This window comes from Theobroma cacao, chromosome 5 (assembly GCF_053813885.1).
Source record: "Theobroma cacao isolate CCN51 chromosome 5, ASM5381388v1, whole genome shotgun sequence".
NCBI lineage: Eukaryota > Viridiplantae > Streptophyta > Magnoliopsida > Malvales > Malvaceae > Theobroma > Theobroma cacao.
This window is the reverse complement of record NC_142643.1, coordinates 1574479-1593216: the sequence shown is the minus strand read 5'-3', so window position 1 is coordinate 1593216 and position 18738 is coordinate 1574479. Positions and strand designations below refer to the sequence as shown.

At 34.9% G+C, this 18738-nt stretch overlaps 3 protein-coding genes across 6 annotated transcripts; 2 read left to right on the top strand and 1 right to left on the bottom strand.

Annotated features, from left to right (window-relative positions):
- Positions 1 to 2385: 2385 nt before the first annotated feature.
- On the top strand, positions 2386 to 4768 carry LOC18597702 (tropinone reductase homolog At5g06060-like). 2 transcript variants are annotated; one of them, XM_007026879.3, is made up of 5 exons: positions 2386 to 3007; positions 3149 to 3356; positions 3811 to 4027; positions 4115 to 4221; positions 4317 to 4768. In XM_007026879.3, exons 1-5 carry the CDS (start codon positions 2919 to 2921, stop codon positions 4530 to 4532), a joined length of 837 nt encoding a protein of 278 aa, XP_007026941.3. In that variant the 5' UTR covers positions 2386 to 2918; the 3' UTR covers positions 4533 to 4768. The 2 variants fall into 2 exon arrangements, with proteins under 2 accessions (XP_007026941.3, XP_017976975.2); XM_018121486.2 differs by having other exon boundaries at positions 2429 to 3007; positions 4314 to 4766.
- Positions 4769 to 7888: 3120 nt separating this feature from the next.
- Positions 7889 to 12385, top strand: LOC18597701 (uncharacterized). Of its 2 annotated transcripts, XM_018121485.2 has the most exons (12): positions 7889 to 8241; positions 8520 to 8593; positions 8715 to 8799; positions 8896 to 8997; positions 9277 to 9408; positions 9504 to 9740; positions 9914 to 10153; positions 10448 to 10491; positions 10851 to 11033; positions 11378 to 11468; positions 11861 to 11904; positions 11995 to 12385. In XM_018121485.2, the coding sequence occupies exons 1-12, from the start codon at positions 8046 to 8048 to the stop codon at positions 12130 to 12132; spliced, it is 1566 nt and encodes a 521-aa protein (XP_017976974.2). In that variant the 5' UTR covers positions 7889 to 8045; the 3' UTR covers positions 12133 to 12385. The 2 variants fall into 2 exon arrangements, with proteins under 2 accessions (XP_017976974.2, XP_007026937.3); XM_007026875.3 differs by lacking the exon at positions 8896 to 8997 and having other exon boundaries at positions 7890 to 8241.
- On the bottom strand, positions 11520 to 17622 carry LOC18597700 (transcription factor EMB1444-like). 2 transcript variants are annotated; one of them, XM_007026867.3, is made up of 10 exons: positions 16884 to 17622; positions 15974 to 16174; positions 15528 to 15621; positions 15390 to 15431; positions 15136 to 15195; positions 13599 to 14687; positions 13393 to 13494; positions 12883 to 13029; positions 12657 to 12782; positions 11520 to 12554 (listed from the first exon to the last, which is right to left on the bottom strand). In XM_007026867.3, the coding sequence occupies exons 1-10, from the start codon at positions 16979 to 16981 to the stop codon at positions 12465 to 12467; spliced, it is 2049 nt and encodes a 682-aa protein (XP_007026929.3). In that variant the 5' UTR covers positions 16982 to 17622; the 3' UTR covers positions 11520 to 12464. The 2 variants fall into 2 exon arrangements, with proteins under 2 accessions (XP_007026929.3, XP_088662407.1); XM_088806281.1 differs by lacking the exons at positions 15136 to 15195; positions 15390 to 15431; positions 15528 to 15621; positions 15974 to 16174; positions 16884 to 17622 and adding an exon at positions 14776 to 14996.
- Positions 17623 to 18738: the final 1116 nt, after the last annotated feature.

The window sequence follows — 18738 nt, the reverse complement described above, 5'->3', positions numbered from 1 at the left end:
ATACTAATAGAGTAGTAGAGTCAGAGTATAGGCAAAAGGAAGAAGTAGAAGGATTAAAGTCTTTGATGTTTAAAATGAGTAGGGAGAGCGACAATCAGATAGCGACTCTTGTTTCTCTTGTTACAAAGCCATTGCTGGCTGGACTTGCTACCATTCGACATTTAGACAAGAAAAACACAGTCTCTTTCTTTTGGGGTATGCTGCTGCCGACTCATCCTAATAAAAAACTTATATTTTGCAGAGCGTGCTCCTTTGTTTATTCTCTTGAACTTTTCAATTTTCCCCCCTACTTGTCTATCTGTTTTTTTCTTTCTCTAACCCAGAGAATCCCACCTCCCTCATAAGTCTCCACACAAAACAACACTTTTCCATCCTGCTAAAAGTTCTTGCTGATGGAAAGCACTTCGCTTACGGGTGATGCTCCTCGTTATGGACCTATCACGCGATATAAATTAAGAGAGAGACCAATGAATGAACGCAATACTTAGTTGATATTATTATTATATTAAATTTTTAAGATGAGTATGTAACATCAATTGGTAATAGGTAGAGTAATCTTTACTATATTTTTATGCTTAGGATATATATTCCTAACTTAATAGATTTTTGTGATTTTTTTTAATCACCATTTTAAGATAAATATATTACCCCGATGAAAAAATATACAAAAAAACAAAAGAGTGAAACCGATTGTCAATTTTTATATCATACTATATCGTGATATCATTTTCATGCATGAGATTTTTTTATATTATTTATATATATACAAGGGCGGAGCTAGAGCTTTTTTAAAAGGAGGCCAAATATAAAGAAACACTAAACAATAAAAAAAAACTTTATATATAATTTAATTATCACTCATTTAAAAGAGTAAATAAAATTTACAAGATATTGGATATAAAAAAAAGCACTTTAACAATAATGGTGGTGTCATAAATATTATTTATGAATGGAATTATAAAAGGAGTTTCTCTCACTCTCTGCGAGTAAGAGTGGAAGAGAAAACAATTTTTTCAATTCAAGTGAATTGTCTCTTTACTTTGTGTGTTCTAACTTTCTTTTTTTCTTTCTATTTGCCTTTTAAATTGCTAATTAATATATTGGGTTATTGGGTTGAGCTATTAAGATATAATATATTATGATAGGTTATTAGGTTAGACTGTTAAGATATAATATGTTATGATAGATTTAGATTTATATTAAAACTTAATAGATTTAGATTACTAGATTCACTTTTATTTTTTTTAAAAATTTGATAAGCTTAACATATTAGTTTAAAATTTATTTGTTGGGCTTAACTAGCAATATACTAACCATAATGACTCTAATTTTATCAAATAGTTTGAGAAATAAAAAAATTATTTTGAAAGCCATTAAAAATATATAATAAATAAATTTGTATTGAAAGAAATATAATTATTTTATTCTATCAATTTGTATATCTTTGTTACTTTAATTTTACAAGATACATATTAGAACGCATTGATTATTCTGAATAAAAAAATGATATGTTGATGAGATTTTAAACAACAATGCAATAATGCAACTTATATTTGAAAATCACATAATAATTTATTTATTTTTAAATATTAAAATTATAGAAAATAAAATCTACATAATAGAAAAAAGATGAATATGACAAGTAAAATATAGAATTCATATATGACATAATATAAAAAAAAAAAAGAATATAGTTGATGGTTCGTAGGAATTTGTAAAAAAAAAATTATAGAAATTTAAAACATATGAGTAAATAGAATAGAAATAAATAAATATATAAATAATAATAATATAAATTGAAAAAAATTAAAAAAAAACCTTGAAAATTGAGTGAAGTATATGAAATTATTTTGTTATTTTTTTGTATTAATTACTAAATAAAAAATTATAAAAATTATAAAAAATTTTAAAAATTTTATATAATATGTAAAAAAAAATTTAATTTTGGGGGGCCCATCCCAGAAGGAGGCTCCGCCCCTGTATATACATATCTTTTATATATTATTAATTAATTCAAAACGTGTAATATCGGAGTTTGCTGTCACGTTATAGTCTTTTAGTATGTTATATTCCATGCATTATTACAATAAATAATACAAAATTTAAGGATAAAAGCTTAATGTCTAGAAGTATTCATACTACGATTTCTTGAGACTCTTTGACCTTTTCCATATTCTTTTTAGTTGTAAGAATATTAAGAAATAATATATATACATATATATATATATATATATATATATTTCATACATACAGTGGTGGGAAGCGAGAGGCAAGCACCAGTTGGTTCACCTGCAGGCTTTAGAACTTGCTTTATCATCCAATGACAGGGTCAAAGATGCTGCTTGCCTTTCTGATGATCATCAGATTCTCAATCTTGCTATCTTAAACATTGAAATTGCATTATATTAATCTAGTAAAAGCTAATGCTAACTTAACAATTCTACACCAAGAATCAAATATAGGTTACTTTCTGTGGATCCTTCCTAGCAATGTAAAGAATCAAATCATGGTAAATGGGGGTTTGAGATTTTTTAATCCATTGCAAAAGATTCCTAAACAATTTGTAACAGTACTCAACTGTCTGATATCCTCATTCATCTAAAAGTGAAATTAGCTAGATTTTTGCCCCCAACGAGTACTAATCCGGACCTGGAATCAAGTTAGAAAGAGAAGCCATGAGCTAAAAAGCAGGTAGCTCGATGGTTTCGACGTTTACGGTTTGTCTTTTTCTGGATTGTAATTTTCTTTGTTCGGGTGACGAAGGGTTGACAATAGCCAATGGATAATTTCTATGGATAATTTCTTAATAGAAATTGTTTTATCCACGTTTCAATTTAAGCTGTTAAGTACTGGCAGTAGTTAGTTTTTTCTATTCATTCCAAAAACTGAAGGAAGAAGAAGAAAGTTGCAGTGCTAACATGGCTGGAGCAGGACCAGGTTGCAAGAATCAAAGATGGTCTCTTCAGGGTATGACTGCCCTTGTCACCGGTGGAACAAGAGGCATAGGGTTCGAACTCCCATCATTCTCTCTATTTTTTCTTCTTCTCTTTCTGTTTTGTTAAGTTTCTGAACATCATATGCTACTTCAATTCATTCTGATACTGATATTTTCGATGTGGACTAATTTGATTGTTTTCCTGTATGTCAGATATGCCATTGTGGAAGAACTAGCAGCGCTCGGGGCAGTGGTTCATACATGTTCCCGGAACCAGACAGAGATTAATGAAAGGCTACAAGAATGGCAGAGTAAAGGGTTTAAAGTGAGTGGTTCTGTTTGTGATCTCTCATCTAGAGAGCAAAGAGAGAAGCTTATGGAGACTGTCTCCTCTGTTTTTTATGGCAAACTCAACATCCTCGTAAGTTTCTAGTTGTAAAATTCGGTTTTCCCGAGCTTTGCCAAGCTATATCAGCTACCACCTTAGCTTGTCTTCAATTTTATCTTATTTTCTTTGTTCTGTCAATCTTCCTTGATCTCCATGTTTTCTATCATATCCACTAGCGGTTCTGAGCATTAAAATTCTTCTGGGTGAATATCTCAGTCAGATAAGGTTTGAGTAATATTTGGCTAATTCCCATAAAGAGCTAGTTTGTTTTGTTTTACCTAATCTTTTGTGATTTGCTAACTTGTTGACAAGTGATGCTGAGTAGTCCTGGCTGCACATATAAATTCTAGTAATGAAATCTCAACTTGTCAAATAGGTTGGAATTTGATTATTTCTTGGCTCCTATACTAAAAATAAAAACGGTATTATTCTTTTGGGGGAAGTGCAGCAACTAGAATAATTTAAGTGGAAGCAAGTTTGTCCTCAGGTCAATAATGCTGGAATCACAATGCTCAAGCCTTGTGTGGAACACACTCTGGAAGACTACTCAACCGTAATGAGCACCAATGTTGAGGCTCCTTACCATCTTTCTCAACTTGCACATCCCTTCCTGAAAGCATCAGGAAATGGAAGTATTGTGTTTATCTCCTCTGTTGCTGGTTCACTGGCTCTACCTCGATTGTCTGCCTATTCAGCATCTAAAGGTATACTATGTAGATGTTAGCAAGCTTAAGTTTTGCAGGCTATTAGCCAAAATCTCACAAGTTAACCATGGTTGTTGCAATTTCCAGGAGCAATCAACCAAATTACAAAGAACTTGGCATGTGAGTGGGCAAAGGATAACATTCGGACCAATACTGTTTCACCATGGGGTGTCAAAACCACGATCATGATACCTGTATATTTCCTCTAACATACCTTAGTTGAGGAATGACAGATATATCTTTAGGTGTATGAATTGTTTTAAGATTCTTTTTGTTTCTTTTCCAGAAGCCAGACAGCCCTTATGTTGAGGAATTTATCAGGCTAATAGCTGGAACAGCGATGCCGAGGACAGGAGAGCCTGAAGAGATATCATCATTGGTGGCATTCCTTTGCCTTCCTGCTGCCTCATACATCACCGGACAGGTTATTTCTGTGGATGGAGGGTATACAGCGGGTGGCTGTTGGCCATTCCAAAATTTTAGCTTTACTTCGTTTGGTCCTTGAATTCCTTGTATCGAGCAACCAGCGTGTCAACATAAACATTGTCTTAAAACAATTCAACCAGATGTTCACAGGGAACATTTTCTTATTGTGGATAATGTTTCATTTGTAAGACTCAGAGATCTTCTGCTCAAATCTTAATGTAGTTTATGTGTCAACTCATAACTGGAACTTTTAAGCTATTTTTGGGTTGAAATTATTGCCATCTTCTGTTCTCCATTTTTACTACTTCTATTAATGTAATCGCATATAATTAAAGATACATGTTTAGAAGAATAAAATAGAAATATACATTTAAAATTATCTCAATTTGTATTTGAAATCTTTAAATTTAAAAATAAATGAATATCTTCTGTTTTCATTTGATGTCTCGCTTAATTAATAATAAATCTAATAAATTTCTCATATTAGAATTTAAGATTTTAATTAAAAATATAAAACTAAATACATGATGTAAAATTAAGAAAAAAAAAAACACTAAGAGAATTTCTGTTTGAAGCAGCTGAGTCCAGGAAAACCTCCCAGTTGGATTTGGGTTGAAAAGCATATTAGTTGGGCTTAGGTTGTCGAACTCCAACATAATAGGATCCTATTTTACAGGCTAAGTAGAAATGGGAAATCAAGGACTTCATTGTGGGGTCTTCCATATCAGATCAGTCTCTGATTGATTCTGCATAGTTTTGTTGTGCACTTGGTCAAACCTTTCCGGTACCTACCATGGGCAAACTTCTAACAACTCTGAACTGGGGGTGATTTCTTCCTGCTACACCATCTAGTTGCCAACCCAATTCCACTAAAATATCAGAGTTTTTGGCTCCCATTACTTTCAAGTGTTTCCATCAATGGTCTATGGCATCAGAAACTTAGAAAGTGACCGAGTTCGGTAATGGCAAAGTTTGGCACTCGTTAATAATTGTCCTTGAAGTTGGATGTCTGCTTCCCATCTTTAATCCAAGTCAGAAGACTCGTGACAATCATACACACACATGGAGTTAAAAAATGGGGAAGAAATGGACTTGGAACTTCATGAAAGCCAACCATTTTGGTTGGTCTAACTTTTTTGGTCTATATATGCTAATTGTGTCACTTCTGGTGAAAAAAAAAAGTGCATAAGAAAGACAAACATCACAGAGGAAGTTGACAGCAGAGCAAATGATGGGTCTCCAAATGGAATGGACAGCTCCTGTGCATAGGGATAATGACACCAATGTTTTACTTGTCTTTTCCTTAGTTCAATGTTTCATTGCAATGACATTGATCAAAGTGTAGAAGAACAGGATTCAGGACAGAAACTCGTAACCGGAAGAGACTAGCTCTTTAATTATCCTTGTAAGTTCATCAGATTGCTTCACATTTTCAGCTTCCATTACAGCTTCGGATGAAGCTCATATGCAAATCAAAGAGGGTTTGTTACCATATATGTCAACTTGCATTACCCCTTTTGAGATTATCAAGAAATGGAAGCATTGCGGGTGTGGTAGCATCACCGTACCTCTCCCTCTACGCAGGCAGCTTCTTGCCTAGCTTAGAAGCTGTATTGATTATGACTCTGCATCTATGGAAGTTCTAAGTTTACTCAATAAATTGGTCCTCCTCAAAAGCAACCAATCATGTCACCAAGAAGTTGGCCTGTGAGTAGGCAAAAGACAGCATTCGCCCTAATGAAACTGCACCATGGATTATAAATCAACAGATTCTGTGAACTTTCAGTTAGTTTCAACCAAGTTTCTTTTACCCTTCTGTGCAATATCATGAAGTCCTTGTAACAGCTTTTCTATGGGTTTTAGTTGCTCATAAAATAATTGATACGGATCTATTTCATTATCACTTTAATTACGTGTAAAAATAACATTTATCACGTATAAATATAATATTTATCACATATCATGAAACATCGAAAAACTTACGAAATGATTAACAAATGAAAATAAAATATCTTTTTTGAACTCATCTTAAATTTTTAAGACGAACACTCAATCTAAAATCAATCAATAATATGTGAAAAAACTTTTATATATTAATTAATCTAACATATTCTATTTTTTTTTTCAAATTTCAATAAAAGTATAAAACCACTTGCTTTTAGCTTGTAGAATTAATTAAACCACTAGCAGATAAAAGAGTAGTTGTTACCTTATCACATTAACGGACCAAGTATGACTAATTACAGCTACTAATTAAAAGTCTTTTGTTATAACAACTTGACCGATGGTACAATAATTTCATGATTAACTGTTGCACTTGAACTACTGATTCAAAGACACTGTGCAAAATAAAATGAAAACATATTAATCTTGAATTCAAAATAATTCAAGTTCTTACAAACCAATGAATTAATTATAAGTTGAAATATGAACTCGGTCTACTTTTTTCATTATAATAATATTAAACTTTTATAATGAAATTTGTTCACGTGACTTCCTCTATTGATGATGTAACATGTTAATTGATTTTTTTATTATAAGACATTCATTAATAAAAAAAATTGCTAAAATTTAATTTTTAAAAAATTATAAAAATATTTAATTATTATTTAATTAAAATAAAATATAATTTTTTCAATTGATTTAAAAAATAATCACACCGTCTAGAATACTACATTATCCATCAAGTTAACCAATAGAATTTCAGTATTGTTATAAATTATTTTTAAATAAAAATATAAAAATTAAATTTTATAGAAATTGATGTAAATAGATTAAAATTATCGAATTAATATAACAAAAGAATCAAATTCAAACTTCCACCATTAATTATAATATGTGAGCACCATAAGGTTGATAAACTTGATTAAACTTCTGCATTGTTCCAGATAGATCCATAAAATTAGACAAGTTGTTGCAGAACTGTTGGTTACTTTTGACATCATTAATCATTAAATTAAGGAAGAAAGAAGAACCAATATTTAAGCTAATGACGATTGAGTTTATGTTCATCGTGGCCCTCCATCATAAAGATTATTCCAAAAGCAACGATCTAGATGACGCCACGTAACCCCGACCGTGCCGAGGCGTTGGATTCCGACCCAAACCTAAGACCAACATAGGAACAACTAAACTATGATTAAAACGTAACCCAAATCACAAACCTAGATTAAAATAGGATTTAAACATTTACCGAATTTTCTTTTATTAGGCTAGCCCCACCACGTGGCGACCAACCAGACAAGCTCCGGGAACTGGAAAAGGTTAGGAAAGTCATCTCTCTCTCTCTCTCTCTCCCTTCCAGAAAGTTCCAGGGAACTCGTGGTGCAAAGGGTATAATAACATACACGCGGTGCTGATAGCGCCACGTGTAGGTAAAATGACGTGGCATCCGACGTGGCATACGTTACTTCTCTGTAAATGATACGGTCCCCCTCCCAAGCTTCAATGCACCGTTTCTCTTTTAAGTTTTCTCTCCTCTTCTCTTCCAGAAAAACGGATCAGAAAATTGTCTCGGCATTGAATCTTTGTTTCCCGGAAAGTTAAAAAGAAAAAAAAAACAGGATTTGTTTCCTTTAAAATATGTTAAGAAATGAATGGAAATGAAACAGAAGGAGTGAAAATGGAGGAATGTAAAGAAATGGCGGTTTATATGTGGGGATATTTGCCGGGAGCTTCGCCGGAGAAATCTCCGATGCTGTCTCCTGTTCCCGTCCGGTTACCGACTTCGGCTTCGTCGTGGAAGGACGTTTGTGGTGGTGGTTGTGGATTTGCTATGGCCATTTCAGGTCAACCCTTTTTTTTTTAATTTTTTCACAATTTGCTTTCAAAGGACGTTTGATTTTTTTATTGGTTAATGTTTTCAAGCTAAGTTTTTGATTAATCAATTTGGGTTATGGATTTGAGGAGCTTTATCTATTTATTCAAGAGAGTTTAAGTTGAAATTAAAACAAAATTACTTCCCTATTAGGCCAAAGTTCTGATGAATAAAGAAAAATTTTGAAGAAAGGATTGAACTTTAGTTGAAAAAATGGCTGAGTTGGTTTTTTTTGGTTTGGAAATTTAGATTGCGGAAAGCTGATAACTTGGGGTTCAGCAGATGATGAAGGGCAAAGCTACCTGACATCAGGGAAGCATGGGGTAATTGAAGGGATCCTCTAATTTATTGAGTTAAAATAATTAATGGTTTACTTTTCTCTGAATTGATAAAATGCAATATATTCTTTTTGGGGGCTCAAATTTTTTTTTTTTAATTTTTAAGGAAACGCCTGAGCCATTCGCTCTTCCAACTGAAGCTTCAATAGTGAAGGCAGGTGCTGGGTGGGCTCATTGTGTTTCTGTAACAGGTAATTCTTTTCTAGTTCCTATTTCTCTTTTGCTTGCTTAGAATGTCGATTAGCTTATATAAAGTATTTGCAAATAAAATTCTTTGAGGTGCGAAGAAAACAAGTACACAAGTTATGTTTACTGGTTGAGAGATGAAGATTCTGAAAGTTATTTGGGAAATGCTGATGACCATTTGTTCTTGCATCACCACGATATAGGTAATATCTTAGAAAATAGTTGTTGAATTCTCCCGATTGACAGAATATGTGTTAGAATGGAAGTGCTTATATAGTCTCCTTGATAAGGGACCTTGCCTCTTTAATAACTTTATGTAGATTGTTTAAGACGATAGTTTGGTAGTAATATGTTTTCCATGGCTGGAGGCTTTGTCTGAATGCCTGTTGCCATGAAAACAGGTTTTTACTCTATTTGTTTTATTGAAAAATGTATTCATCTAAACAGAATCTGAATGGGCTTTTCTAATTTTCAATGTGCAGATAAAGGTGAAGGGTACACATGGGGCTGGAAGGAGTGTGTCCCCTCTGGGAAAATCACCCATGATTGGGTTATTGGAGGGAGCTTTGAAAAGGATATTGTTGGGAAACAGACTACTTTACAAACTGAACAAGGTGATTTCATTGAAGCCTGTATAGCTCGATGGTAACAAATGGTGCACCATTTCAATTGTTTCAAACTAATGTTATGGAGGTTGAATTTCTTACAGTGAGTCCAAAGTCGCGAGGATCAAATGTAAGTGGTGGAACAGTTTCTCAAACAGAGAATCGAAAGGCTGGGGAGGAAACAGCAAAGCGAAGGAGAATATCTGCAGCAAAAGAAGAACATGAAAGCTTAACTTCTGGAGTTGAATTTTTCACGGTGTCTCCCTGTCTTGTGACTCTGGGTCCAGGAGTAAAGATCACAAGTGTTGCTGCAGGCGGGCGCCATACTTTAGCACTGTCAGGTAAATAAACTACATCTTGGGTCGCCAGCCTTGACAGTTGTATTTTCAGGTGAAGAAGCCTCCTCTTGTCATCACACCATATAGTTTTGTAGGTTGTATGAAGTACGAAGATATGGAAGATTTTTGATCTAAAGCAAGACACCTGATGCATCATATTTTTACCGAGGTTTCAGATATGGGACAGGTCTGGGGTTGGGGCTATGGAGGTGAAGGACAGCTAGGCCTAGGTTCCCGAATAAAAATGGTGTCTTCTCCGCACCTCATACCATGCATTGAACAAACTACTTCTGGAAAAGATAGGTCTCAAGCAGTTCATCAAGGAAGCTTGAGTTCACAAATGCAACTTTCTAAAGCGTATGGAAGCTATGTGAAGGAAATCACTTGTGGAGGTCGGCATAGTGCAGTAATAACAGGTCAGCATTTGGCAGTAGAATTTCATTACATTGCTTTAGGGTTTTTTTCCCATAAACTAAACATGCTGGTTTAATTTGCTATGATTTTGCAATTATCGTTCAACAATGGCTATGACCTCATCAAGATAATTCTAGCTTATATTTCTCTGATATGGATCTCCTTAGGTTGATTCTGGTTGCAAGTTGATCACAAACTTTTTAGTTGCATTCTTGGCTTGTTTTTCTGAGATTTGATAAAGATGTTAAATACCATTGATATATTCTGACTCCCCTTTATCACTTTTTCCACTGTAGATGCTGGAGCTTTACTTACCTTCGGTTGGGGACTTTACGGGCAGGTGAATATCATAAATGTGAATCTATTGCTTATGTTGTTGTTGGTAGTAATTTTCATTCTGCCATTCTATTCCTTATTTCATTTTGGTCCCTTGTGGTGAGATGAATGGATAAAATGATGCACTTTCTAACATTGCTCCACCTTATCTATATATATGGAAATATGGGGGGTTACATACTTACATACAAATGGAAATGGGGGGGGTAACTAAAACCATGTTATTGGCATTGGACACTTTATCTCATATGTTCAGTCATATATGATCCTCATTGTAACCAAACTAACCCTCAATGCTTTACATTATTATAGTTTATTCATTTTGCCTGTGAAACTAAAATTATTCTGCCTCTTTTTGTCCAGTGTGGCCAAGGAAGTACAAGTGATCTTTTGAAACCAACTTGCGTTTCTTCTTTTTCGGGTATACAAGTCCTAGGAGTTGCTGCTGGCCTGTGGCATACCGTTTGCATAGCTGTTGATGGCCAAGTATATGCCTTTGGTGGTAATCAGTTTGGACAGCTGGGTACTGGTGCTGAGCAGGCTGAGGTATATTTAAACGCTGTTATCTATTTCACTTTGGTCATCTACTCCAGCAGGGGCCAATGGAAGCAAGAAGTATATATGTCACTGCCAAAATGCTAGAATGAGCAGTCCCTTTCATTTTCTTTGTATGATACAGAAACTAAGCCTAGGAATTGACCACCCTTTGAATTAAGCTATTAACTAGATTGAAATGATTTTCAAGCTGGTTCGTTCTTATTCATTTTTATTATCAGAATTAAGCTTGTTACTCCACGTTTTCATCAATATGCATGTAAAAAGATTCAAGAATTTTTGAAGGTATCTTGCGAAGTTCCAGAACTAATTAGTTGTTTCCATGTCTGCTTCAGACATCACCAAGGCAATTGGATGCCGCAAGTTTGGAGGGCAAGCATGCAAAGATGGTATCATGCGGGGCTCGCCACAGTGCTATACTTACAGGTATGACTATGACTACACAAAGTACCCTAGGAATCATCCATAAGGAAGAAGTGATAGGCAAGAGAACCAGCTCTTGGTTTATTGCAGCTGGTATTCATATTCCTTAAGGTTTTTTGGGGTGTAGAATTTGTGCAAGGGCTTCATAGCTACACAAGACGATATATACATTTGGTAGTTGAAGTAATTCAAAAACTGAAAGGATTAACACAAATTATAAGGGTCTTAGAAGTTGTTTAAGGGCATCTACTCTATAGACACACAAGAAAATATAATACATTCTGGCGGTTTGCTCAAACAATCAGAGAGAAGATGGACATATTACTTAGAACTATAAAATTGAACTGCGTTTCTAAAGTTTCTGGCCTAAAATTGCTTATTGTTTTTTTTGCAAGATGATGGCCGAGTACTAAGCTGGGGTTGGAATAAGTACGGCCAGGTATGATGTTAATCACCCACTCTACTTAGCTACTGGACATATGTTATCAGCACAAACGTCAAATTCATACTCTTGGTTGCCTGCATGCAGCTTGGTCTGGGTGATACAATCGACCGTAACACTCCTGCTCCGGTTCCCATAGACGGTTGCCTACCAAAAAATGTTGCTTGTGGTTGGTGGCACACGCTATTGCTGGCAGAAACACCAATTTGGGCCCCAAATTCTTGATAAGATCGAAAGAGGAACAGTTTTGGTAGGGTAGAGATGCACTGACTGGTCAGGGTTCTTTGATGTATTCATCGCCTTAGTGTACGACTGTACATATTGCTGTTTGCACATCCATTTAAGCATGTACTCTTCTTGCAGGGGCTAGTTTGTCTTTTAACAGCAGATTGCAGTGCCAGCTGAATTAATTTGTACACGAACAATAAATACTAGTACTGATACATTAAATAATCAGTAGGCTTGTCATTCCTTCGCCTGGTAGTACAAAGTTGTGTGGACAAATATGTCTTTTAAGTTTGCTCGAAGTGGGAAAACAGACAGTGAGTTATTCATCACTAAATCTTGCTTGAAATGGGATTTCTTTGACGCTGTAAAAGCTGCATCAAAGGCCAGAATATATCCAGTCTGTGAAAGCCCCTGGAAGCCTGCATGCAGTGTAACTATGTCTCAGAAATGTTTGCAGCCGTGACATGGTAAAAACCGTTATGGTCAAAACACATACTTAAAAATTAAAAGCTATCTGATACCTCAACAATGAAATGAGCCCATGTATTGTTTGAACAGCTCTCCATCACACCCTTCAAGATTGTTAAATTGAAACTTCGGATCACCTGAGCAATCTCCAGGAACAGACAATGCTCATTGCATAGCATCTGCAGTGGATGTAGTTTAGCACTTAACTTTAAAATCAAGCAATATGGACATTATTGCACAGTTTCTTAACATATTCATGTTATGATACACAGAACAGACCTCTATGAGGAAGTGGCCTGGGTATGCAAGATCTTCCACAACGATGGGGCATGCTTTTAGTTCGTCTCCAATCTCAAACGCCCAGCTTGCTCCCATTTGATAACAATCTTTGCTTTCAGATGATCTCATATTCTTGCGAACAGTTACCTGCAAAGCATAACATTCGCAGCTCAGTACTTCTGACTGCCTTGAGCTCATAACACCAGAAAATAATCGTTGATTTGAACTACATAGCTAATCTTGACTTTTGCTCCAAGGTTCTTGACCTCAAAACAAAACCCTAGACTTCGAGCTCAAATGACCATGACTCTTCCGGTCAGAACTCCATCTTACACATCTTAGGATATCCAATTTGAAAATAGTTGTAATGATTTTGAGGATGCCATGGAAAAATAAAATAAAGAAAAAGAAAAGGTAATTGGAAAGGGCATGGGAGAAAAGGATACTTTTAGCAAAAGTTAACAAATGCAACTGTTAAATCTAAATATTATTACTTTAGACTTCACATACCTCCCGATGCACCCATTGCTTCAATTTCTCAGCTTGGTTGGTCACACTACTCAAATACCGCATGTGTTTAACAGTGTGATCCAAGAGAGCATCAATGCTATGCTGAAATTGTTAGAAAAGTATATTGACTTAGATAGCATAAAAAATACAGATGAGCATCGACATATAAGAAGCACAACAGATACTAACTCAGAGGAAGTACTGACCTTATCACCATTTGGAACAAGTTCTCGTAGCTCCTTAAGCCGATCCTGTATCATTTGTCTATCCCTTGGCCTTGGCCTTGGGTTATCACCAAGTCTAGCCCTTCTTTTGGTGACACTGGATTGCTTTTGTCCTTTTCTGGATTGCATGTAATAGCAATCTTTTCCCAGATTCTTATCATCAGTTAATGTGCTCACTGTACTCTTGAAAGAAGCTGAAGTCTTAGAACTAGAATTATTTTTTGCCTCACCAACAAGTGCAGATGTAACTCGGCTCACTGGAATTGAATCACCCATCACACTTTGAGGTCGAATAGACACAGGCAGTTGTCCCGTTGACGTCATGAAATGATTGGATCTATTAGCAATGTCAACAGAACCATCATATACGTGGCCAACCACAGCTTGTAACAGATACTCTGCATCACCTCCTTTAGCGAATGAGGGCTCAATGTCATCAAAGAGATCTCTAAATACATCCTCAGTCAAAAAAGATGACTCCCAAAAGTATTCATTGCTCTGTTTTTCAAAGGCTGGTCCAAGTGCTTTGTGCAATTCACAATCTTTGGGGAAGCTAAGGAAACCAGCATCATAAACACTAAAGTCTCCAAAGGGTGGTTCCAGCAAATCACTGGCTGGGTAAGGATATGTAACTCCATCTAAGATTTCTCCACACTCTCCCACAGTGTAACCATTATATTCAGGATTTGCCCACAATTCTTCCTTAATACAAGACAAACCAAACATTTCACTCTCCCCCATCGCCAGCTGGTAGGAATTTATAGATTGGCTTAGTGGTGATGATACTTCACTGAGGCTAACTGGTGGGACACTGATCTTATTTTCACCCTCACTTTCAAGAACCTCTGGCAGATCTATTTCAGGCACCTGAAATGCATTCTGAATGCTTAATGGCTTGATACCATCAACAGCATTTGAATCTTCCGAGTTCAGCGGGCTAATTGATGCACTTGAAGACTCTTCTAACTTCTCCAAAAGACTTGACGTTAGTAATGATGGTAACTGAGTGTGAATGTCCTTGCAGGAAAATCTATCTTTGATGTATGCAGGAGTTGATAAATCTTCAGGAACCTGTTGATGGATGGGGAAACAAACAGAAGAACATAAGATACATATATGACAAGAGCACCACTTCCATAACTGCAACGCAATCACCCACCAATTGCTGCACAAACAATCGCACATACTCACACGAAGAAACATATACAGTGACATCTCTTATGGAGGCGGCATAACAGATTGTCCGTTTTTTCATTTGGGTGGGGGGTTGCAGTGGGGAAAATAAGAGTTTCATCTCCAGGCATCATTAATTAATGCACTGGCTGTTCACATGGATCTCAATACCACATTCTTAGAAATCTTGAGATTGAAACCATTCTGATGTTCTTGTATACAGTGTAGGTTAATAGAACTGACAGAGACACAGGAAAAGTTAAAATTTCACAACAACATATCTAAGTACCTGTTTGGACTAGGATACTATTATAGCCAATAAGAAAAGTTTAGAACAAATACACACCATCTCCAATGATCCAAGTTGAAAAACTCCATGTGGAAGCACAGGCACCAGCACAATAGTCTGCAGAAGCATCACAAATAATCAATACCATCTGTTTTAAAGATCTAAAATGGAGCAGCTAACTTCATCATCAAGCCTGCACTAATTAAACGCATGCAAACATGTGCACCATTGTGTACATGAAAGCATGAACCTGGAGTAGCTAAAATATTGATCTAGACTTGCTAGTAAGGTGCAGTACAAGATTATGTTACCTTGATTCCTGATGCAAACTGTAGTAGCCATTCCTCTGGACACTGGCAATTGAAAAATAACACTTGTAACGTGTGTTATCCGTCATTTGCAGAACTGTAACCATTTAAACATATCATGTATCATTATTAGAAACTTACCTCAGGAACCAACTTCGAGTTGGCTTTGCCAGTGAAAATATCATCATAGGAAACCCAGCAGTGCTTCCCTGTATATGCCACTTTACCAACAACCCTGATAAATTTAGAGATTCAAAGTCACTAGAAGTTTCATCTCCAAAGGACTGACTTGTAAGAGCAAATTTTGGCTTGGTAACATCTTCCCAAGCAACACAGAGAGAGAGAGAGAGAGAGAGAGAGAGGTGCAAGCAGATGGTGATGAGCAGAATAATATATTTAGGATAATGGTAGCTTGAGAGCCAGAGGAAATCCCCTGCAAAATTAATTTCTTGAGGCTTAATACTAAAACTACCATTCAGGAAGAGCCATAAACAATGGGCAGTTTAATATCCAGAAAGTAAAAATGTTATTGTATCACGAGAAACAAACATGACTAGTAATAATGAAAGTTAAGATCAACATTTTACCCTTCTCCCCATGCATACTTAAGATGTGACATATTAGCCACCACCAGGCCAATTGGGTATCCTCCAAAACAACCGTCATGGATGCTCGTTTCAAAGTGTGATGGGATGATTTCACTGTTAGAATGAACATCACTTGAGATACTTTCCACAGATTCTCTTGGTCTTGGATAAACACAATACCCATCTTCCCAGGTCAAACTCCTGAAATCAACGCAGGCAACTTGTAAAACACACAGCCCACACACAATAGAGAGGTTGGGGGGCGGGGGGAGTCAAAATTAGTTTAAAATTGCAATCAAGTAATGTAACAAAAATAAGAATCATGACATATTAATTTCCTAATGCAAATACTTTGATTGCCACAAAACGTTGGCAATATGAGAAAAAAGTACAAGATAATTCTATTTGCCTATGGAGTCTCAAAGGGCTTGTCCAATAATGGCAGATGCTGTTAGAGGATTGATAGGTAAATTTGCAAACTAGCATCCAATACACCTCATAGAACCATCGCAAAGCTGAATGCTTTTCCTTTATCCGTGGTTTTGCTATTAAAAGAAAACCCCAATTACAGTCCACACCCTTATTTCTTTTTGTCTCTTTAGTTACAAATGCATCATTCAGCAGCTGCTAAGTGGAATGCTACGAGAGCGAAGGTTACCAAAAGTTTATACGTTTAAGTCCAGGAGAATCTGTGTAGGCTAGTTAACCAACATCCTCATAAAACCATGAAAGTGATCATATGCCCCACCAAAAATTGTAGTAATAACAACCATTTATGCCTAAAAATAATAGTATTTCAAAGAGAATGAAGCCACCCCATCTACATCAAGACATTCGAACAAGTTAAAATTCAGGTATAACAAAGATTAGTACATTTTCTCTTATAATTAACGCCAAAGGAGAAACTTACATGGGGCTCCGGTGCCTTAGCTTCCAAAGCACAGCATATTTCCAAGGTGAATTGCTGCAAAAACTCTTCAACAACTGCCTTAAAGCGCTAGTCCCCATTTTTCTTCAACTATTTTCAACTAAAAAACACAGATTTTCTATTACACTCTAAAAACCAATTACTGACTACAACTCAAAATTTAGCCTTCCTCTAGCTACCACGATACGACCCTCGACCCGCCTGTTTTATTCTCAATCCTGCCCTTCGTTTTATCGGTGGCCCTGTTGAACAAACCAGCAAAAACCCCATCTTGCTAAAAGAAAATAAAAAAAAAACACTTATTTTCTCACCAAAGAACAAGCAATTTCTCTTACTACAAACAATTAAACGTGAAAAACCAAACCCATCTCCATTTTAGCAACTTCCAACGAACAGTCCATTAAAAAACCCAAACTTTCTCAGCAAAAGTTGAAGCTCGGAAACTTTAAAACCCAAAAAAGAAATGAAAGCTAAAATAAGTTTGAGAGCTTTGGGTATTTAGAAAAGATGAAAAAGAAAAGGAATTTGTGAAGGGGATCAAAGAAGATAGAGATGTTCGAATTCGTTGGATTCCATGATTAAAAACCTTTATATCTTTGCTAAAAAGATGGTCTCAATCGAAACTGTAGAAACAGATATGAACAAAAAACAAGAATCAAAGTGAGAGAGAGAGTGTGTGGGAAATTAGCTTTTCCACTCCTTCTAAAGACGCAATGCACTTCCAAACGGCTTTAACATTCTGCTTTTATATATAGTTTGCTTGTCCCGCCACCGGTGACCGGTCACCATGAAACATACACTAATTCAAGATAAAATAAAATATAAATCGGATTTCAAATTTGTCCAAAGTCAGATTTCATAACTCTAGCATACATAGCACATTCATGGACCCACAAATTAATTGGGTCTTTTCATTTAATTATATTAAAATACTTCCTTATTAAAAAATATCCAACATTTGTACCCAAGTTTTTTACTCTGGTGCATGAACTTCCTGTTTAAAAAATAAGATTCGAATCTCTTTTTTTTCAATTATATAAAAAAAATTCAACATTTATATCAAGGTAAAATACTTTCATAGCTCTAAATTTTAATCAAAATTATAAAAAAATTTACTAATTTTCGAAATAAATACTCTATCCTAAAAATATAAATATCGTTAACAAATATTATAAAAAAACTAGAATACTTTTTTTATTAATTTAAAAAATTATTATTATTATATTTTTTTAAAAAAAAAAGGATCACCCTCAAGAAAAAGGAATACCGGTCAATGCTCTCCTTTGTTGGGGAGCACTGATCTCCCTTGGGTAGCATCAATCGGTGCTCTCTTTTTTTAACTTAAAAAAATTATATAATAATAATTTTAAAATTAATAAAAAATAAAATTATTATTTTAATATTATCACATCATCAAACTAACAGTTGACTAATAGCTAAACTTATGTATTTAACGAAAAATATTTTTTTTGAGCAGAGTGTTTATTTCCAAAACTAATAGATCCGTTTAGAATTTTAATTAAAACTTAAAAAATAAAGGTATTTTACCCCTTATATTATAAAATAATTTTAATTTTTAATATAAAAATATATTAAAATTTAAAATTTTTATCTTAAATCTCTTTAAAAATCGAAAAAAGACAAATATTTAAAAATAATATATATTTAATTATCAGAACATAAAGTGCTAATAACTTGAGTTCAAGTATCACTAGCCCAATAACTTTTTAGAGCTAAATGACATCATTCTCGAAAAGCTTAAACTTATATTATTAATAATGATTGATTTAAATATTTATATAAGTTTTTTTTTTGAAAATTAAATACTTATATAAAT